The following is a 6,803-nucleotide window of genomic DNA, read 5'->3' on the forward strand; positions in this document are numbered from 1 at the left end:
TTAAACTCTAGCTTGTGGAAGCATGTGAATAGGTGAGAATCTCATCTTCCATTGAACAAAAGAAAGTTTCTAGTCCTCATGGTTGGAAAGAAAAGCTTGACAACATGACCAGAGTGTACTTTAAGGCTCAGTAACTAGAAGGCAAATTCCCCCCCCCTCCCTAAATGTGTTTTTAAAAAAGCACCTTTAAAGCAAATCTCGTGATTTGGGGTGGGGTTGGGGACCTGACTCATGGTTTTTGAATGCTTGGGGAGGGAAATACAGAGAACAGCTCTGAAACGTACCATGACGATACTATAGGACCAGGGGTCTCCGAAAGAACAGGATGATTCCACATTGTCTTGAACACCAACAATCCTTTAATACAACGTAGGGTTGCCAAGTGTTCACTTTTTGACTGGAATGCCCGGTCGAAAAGGGACCCTGGCAGCTCCGGTCAGCACTGCCGACTAGGCCGGTAAAAGTCTGGTCAGCAGTGCTGCAGGGCTAAGGCAGGCTAGTCCCTACCTGTCCTGGCACTGTGCTGTGCCTCGGAAGAGGCCAGCAGGTCTGGCTCCTAGGCGGGGGGTCCATGGTGCTCCACATGCTGCCCCCACCCCGAGCACCAGTTCTGCACTCCCATTGGCCAGGAACTGCAGCTGAGAGCCTGCAGGTGAGAGCAGCACAGAGCCTCCTGGCCCCGCCACCTAGGAGCCGGACCTGCTGGCTGCTTCTGGGTCGCAGCGCTTTGCCAGGACAGCCAGGGAGCCTGCCTTAGCCCTGCTGACCAGGAGCCGCCGAGGTAAGCCCGTGCCCCAACGTGGAGTCCCCTCCTGTACCCCCCCAACCCCCTCATCCACAGCCCTGCCCCAGAGCCTGCACCTGAGCCCAGTGAAAGTGAGTGAGCGTGGGGGGGGGAGTGAACTACCGAGGGAGGGTGAATATGGTGAGCCGGGGGGGGGGGGGGGGGGGCATGGCCTCGGGGAAGGGGCGGGCCTAGGGTGTTCAGTTTTGTGCGATTAGAAAGTCGGCTTCCCTAACTCTAAAAAGTGGTGGTCTGCCCTAGAACTGGCTAATGGCTGCATCACACCCCAGAATACTTTTACTTTCACTTTCCACTGACTCTGCAGCTTTGCTCTTACTCTGTCTACGGCAACCCATCTAGTGGGAGACGGGAAACACATTCGAATGAATGGATTACTTGTTACTTAGATTTGCTCTTTTCTGTTTGACTAGTGAATCTTCTCCAAGGCAACGGTCTCCATTTTGCACCTTTATTTCTTTTTGACTGCAAATAGCAGACAGTGGCTGACTTTCCTGGCATTTTTCTCTTGTCTTGGCAAGCCTGTGTGTAATGTTTTAAAATAGGTTAAAAAGAAATCCAGAGCTGCAACACATAAAAATATATTTTTTGCAACTCATTTCATGGAAATGAGGTGTCTGATTCTAATTCATTCTGTCAAATTCAAATTTATTTTATTAGTCAGATTAATCACAGTGGATAACAAGGTTATTTCAGAAAATATATCAACTGACTAGCACACCAAGGAACAGAAAGAATTCAGTGTAAAAAAGAAACAGAGGTTGGCAAATTTAAAAGCGGCCTCTAATTTTGTACTTGAAATTTTGCATCCACAATTAATTGCATATGCATTCTTGCAAAAGCAATCTAGTTTGGAATGTAGCTGTTAACATACAGATCTCTAACTGCCTGATTTGTAGTCAGAATTGTCATATATCCCACAACTCAGATCATCAGGCATCTAAATTGATTGCACCTCCCATTAATTGCAGGCACAAAATTGTAGGTGAAAAATGTAGCGACCCCTTTTGAAAATTTGGCTCATAGCAGTAATTTATTACAAGCCTTCCTTTTGAGAATTCTGATTGCTTTTCAAATGCACATAATGACACCAAAACCTGAAATTAGACATGCATGACCAGTTGATGATACCAGAATAGTACATCAAAGAAAGTGTCTTGAGGATGACTGGTCAATAAATCTGCTTGACAATTTAATTGGTATAATTGATAAAATCCATATAACTACTAGGGAGGAAATTAAATTACTCTATACAAATCAGGTTGGGATTTAGATTAGTATTTTCTGGGTCAACTCTGTTTCATGCAAATTATGTTATTGAAGACCCCTTCATTCTGAATGCATGTGTTACTTTTCCCCATAAAAAGTTTATTAATTCCTCTACTGTGGCATAGGCTGGTACCCTCAACCAAAGCTGCAGGTGAGTGTGCATTGCCGAGTCACAATCATCAGACAGTGCACTGTTTTTTGTTTGTTTGTGATTAGATTGCACACACTTCTTCAAGCTGCAGTTCACAATAGGGCTCTAGGGTTTAGAGATGTCAAAGTACTATTAATCTATGTAATCCATGAGGCTTTATAACACATTAATCAGGAGCAAGTATTCACAGAAAGAAGTTTTGCCCTTCAATGGCACCTATTCAGTGCTAAAATAAAGAGATAAAATTCAGGAAGCACTCAGTAAAATTCTGCGGCCTGCGTTGTGCAGAAGGTCAGATGATCATAAAGGTTTTCTGGCCTTAAAATCTATGACACGCAATATAATATAAGCTTAATGCAGGGAACAAACTAGTTTGCTCTTATCTGATAACTTGTAGAAAAGCTGAACAATATTTTTGGTCCTCTAGTTTCCACAACAGTGTGTCTGAGCATGCTCCACCCTTGTGAAGCAGTGAATGCCATGCAAGGCACTGCAGCAATCCCCTTCTGTGGCTGATTCTGGACAGTTGGATGAGCTGCAGAGGACAGGGCAGGAATCATGGCGTGTAGCCTTGAGGATGCCTGCATTTCTGTTCATAGGAAAGTGGGGAAAATAGAGAAGATTCAGCTGGGCTCTGAAATGGGGGCGGAATAAACAAAGCTTAAAAGGGACACAAATTTCCGAGCATGCTCTGAGAGAGACTCCATTGCAGTGAGTGAAAAGAAGAGCCTTTTCATCAGAACATATTCTCCCCCCATTGTGAGGTAAAGGGAATAAAAATGCTCAGCGGTCTGCATGGCCACTGCATACCAGCTGTACAGTAATATTGTAATGAACTGCTTAGCCAATCATTGTTATGCTGGTGCGTTTAGCAGCTTGCTTCCAATATTGCATTATGAAAATTACATATTTCATGTAATCAGGTCTGTCTCTTACTTCATCATCCTCCTCCACTTATAAATCTTTAGAATGGATGGGTCTATAAATCACATGCATTTTTCATTTATCGTTTATTTTAAGCCAGGCAGTTTCTTATTTAAATTGCCATATGAATAAATCTAATAATCCTTATTCACTTACATCATCCCAAACTTTAAATCTTGTTCTGACTGAGGTCATAAGTGAAATCAGTATTAAGGGCAAAACTAGCAGCTGTAACAACTGTAATAGCTCGCCAAATTATATTAAAGGGCTCAAATAATATTAAAAATGAGGAAGAATTGAATTACATTATTAAAGCATGCTATGCTGAATCAGGCAAACATTGGCCCTAACCAGAGATCCTGAATGTGCATATACTGAATTTATCACCACACTAGTGCATATGCCCTGACTTAATCGAGGAATCAAGTACTTCCCTAAACATTTCTTTTTATGAACTGCATTTGTATGTGATTCTGTATAGGCTTTAATACAACACCTAAAGTCTGAACAGACATGGTGTTAAAAATCACAACACTCAGAGCAAGCCCATTTTAAGGTGTGAGGAAAATACTTGTTGGGAATTCTAAACCAATTTGCACACCCAGGGCCAGATTTTGTCACTCTTGCTCACATTGGGCTGATTCAGATGTTTTCACTCACCATGGGTAGCCCCTTCCTCTACAAGTGGTCTGTAGTGGGCTTCAGTTGGGGGCCAGCAGGCCTTCTGGTCAGGCTCTGCGGCTGAGAGCCTGCAGGTGAGAGCAGCACACAGAGCCTCCTGGCCCTGCCACCTAGGAGCCAAACAATCTCCCCAAACCTTGAGATGGCTCTTCCGGCCAGTCTGCGACTCCAGTGGCCAAGCCACATTTCATCGTACCCCCTTGGAATCCTCCAGGATCTCTCAGGAGTCTAGGGGAAGAGAGAAGGGTAAGGGGACCAAGGCTTTCCCTCTCCACTGAGTCCTGGCCCAAAGGGAGAGAGATGAGGGGTGTCTCAGCCCTTTTGGGCTGCCACCCTAGATCAGCCTCAACTTGAGCCTCTTCCTACCTTCCCTGTTTCCTTTCAGTTTAGGGCATGGCCCCAGCCTTCTGCTTACAGCCTACAAAGTTCAGGGCTTCAGATGCAGGGGATGGTGGGGCTGTTTCCCAGCTCATCCTCAGCCCTGGTCTACACTAGGAGTTGAGGTCAAATTTAGCAGCATTAAATCGATTTAACCCTGCACCCCTCCACATGACAAATCCCTTTTTTTCAACTTAAAGGGCTCTTAAAATCGATTTCCTTACTCCACCCCCGACAAGGGGATTAGTGCTGAAATCGGCCTTGCCAGGTCGAATTTGGGGTACTGTGGACACAATTTTATGGTATTGGCCTCCGGGAACTATCCCAGAGTACTCCATTGTGACCGCTCTGGACAGCACTCTCAACTTAGATGGCACTGGCCAGGTGGACAGGAAAAGGCCCACAAACTTTTGAATTTCAATTTCCTGATTGGCCAGTGTGGCAAGCTGAAGGTGAGTGCAGAGCTCATCAGCAGAGGTGACCATGGTGGAGTCCCAGAATTGCAAAGGAGCTCCAGCATGGACTGAACGGGAGGTATGGGATCTGATCGCTGTATGGGGAGAGGAATCCGTGCTATCAGAACTACGTTCCAGTTTTTGAAATGCCAAAACATTTGTCAAAATCTCCCAGGGCATGAAGGACAGAGGACATAACAGGGACCCGAAGCAGTGCCGCATGAAACTTAAGGAGCTGAGGCAAGCCTACCAGAAAACCAGAGAGGCAAACGGCCGCTCCAGGTCAGAGCCCCAAACATGCCGCTTCTATGATGAGCTGCATGCTATTTTAGGGGGTTCAGCCACCACTACCCCAGCCGTGTTGTTTGACTCCTTCAATGGAGATGGAGGCAACATGGAAGCAGGTTTTGGAGACGAGGAAGATGATAGCTCACAGCAAGCAAGCGGAGAAACTGGTTTTCCCGACAGCCAGGAACTGTTTCTCACCCTGGACCTGGAGCCAGTACCCTCCGAACCCATCCAAGGCTGCCTCCCAGACCCGCCAGGTGGAGAAGGGACCTCTGGTGAGTGTACCTTTTAAAATAGTATACATGGTTTAAAAGCAAGCATGTTAAATGATTAATTTGCCCTGGCATTCGCGGCTCTACTGGATGTACTCCCAAAGCCTTTGCAAAAGGTTTCTTTGGGGAGGGCAGCCTTATTCCGTCCACCATGGTAGGACACTTTACCACTCCAGGCCAGTAGCACGTAGTTGGGAATCATTGTAGAACAAAGCATTGCATTGTATGTTTGTGTTATCCTCAGGAGAGTGATATTATTCATGGTCACCTGGTTGAAATAGGGTGGTTTTCTTAAGGGGACATTCAGAGGTGCCTGTTCCTGCTGGGCTGTTTGCCCGTGGCTGAACAGAAATGTTCCCTGCTGTTAGCCACAGGGAGGGGGGAGGGCCTAGCCACACGGTGGAGGGAGGCAAAATGCGACCTTGGAACGAAAGCACATGTGCTGTGTATGTAATGTTAACAGCAAGATTTACCGTGAAAGAGTGTACCCATTGTTCTAGAAAATTTGTCTTTTTAAATACCATTGTCCCTTTTTTTTCTCCACCAGCTGCATGTGTTTCAAGGATTACAGGATCTTCTCCTTCCCAGAGGCTAGCGAAGATTAGAAGGCGAAAAAAACTCACTCACGATGAAATGTTCTCTGAACTCATGCTGTCCTCCCACACTGACAGAGCACAGATGAATGCATGGAGGCAGACAATGTCAGAGTGCAGGAAAGCACAAAATGACCCGCAGGAGAGGTGGCGGGCTGAAGAGAGGGCTGAAGCTGAAAGGTGGCGGCAGCATGATGAAAGGAGGCAGGATTCAATGCTGAGGCTGCTGGAGGATCAAACTAATATGCTCCAGCATATGGTTGAGCTGCAGGAAAGGCAGCTGGAGCACAGACTGCCACTACAGCCCCTGTGTAACCAACTTCCCTCCTCCCCAAGTTCCATAGCCTCCTCACCCAGACGCCCAAGAATGCGGTGGGGGGGCCTCCGGCCACCCAGCCACTCCACCCCAGAGAATTGCCCAAGCAACAGAAGGCTGGCATTCAATAAGTTTTAAACTTTTAAAGTGCTGTGTGGCCTTGTCCTTCCCTCCTCCACCACCCCTCCCGATGCTCCTCTCCTCCACCACCCCTCCCGGGCTAACTTAGCAGTTATCCCCCTATTTGTGTGATGAATTAATAAAGAATGCATGAATATGAAGCAACAATGACTTTATTTCCTCTGCAGCAGTGATTGAAGGGAGGAGGGAAGGGTGGTTAGCTTGCAGGGAAGTAGAGTGAACCAAAGGGCGGGGGGTTTCATCAAGAAGAAACAAACAGAACTTTCACACCGTAGCCTGTCCAGTCATGAAACTGGTTTTCAAAGCTTCTCTGATGCGCACCGTGCCCTCCTGTGCTCTTCTAACCGCCCTAGTGTGTGGCTATGCAAAACCAGCGGCCAGGCGATTTGCCTCAACCTCCCCCCCCCACCATAAACGTCTGCCCCTTACTCTCACAGATATTGTGGAGTACACAGCAAGCAGTAATAACAGTGGGAATATTGGTTTCGCTGAGGTCTGAGTCAGTAAACTGCACCAGCGCACTTTTAAACATC

At 46.6% G+C, this 6,803-nt stretch overlaps 1 protein-coding gene across 1 annotated transcript; it reads left to right on the forward strand.

Moving 5' to 3' along the window:
• Window positions 1-686: 686 nt before the first annotated feature.
• On the forward strand, window positions 687-6,388 carry LOC125631551 (uncharacterized). The gene is made up of 3 exons (XM_075125777.1): window positions 687-781; window positions 4,836-5,223; window positions 5,768-6,388. The coding sequence occupies exons 2-3, from the start codon at window positions 4,839-4,841 to the stop codon at window positions 6,265-6,267; spliced, it is 885 nt and encodes a 294-aa protein (XP_074981878.1). The 5' UTR covers window positions 687-781; window positions 4,836-4,838; the 3' UTR covers window positions 6,268-6,388.
• The last annotated feature ends 415 nt before the right edge of the window (window positions 6,389-6,803 follow it).

This window comes from Caretta caretta, chromosome 2, assembly GCF_965140235.1.
Source record: "Caretta caretta isolate rCarCar2 chromosome 2, rCarCar1.hap1, whole genome shotgun sequence".
NCBI lineage: Eukaryota > Metazoa > Chordata > Testudines > Cheloniidae > Caretta > Caretta caretta.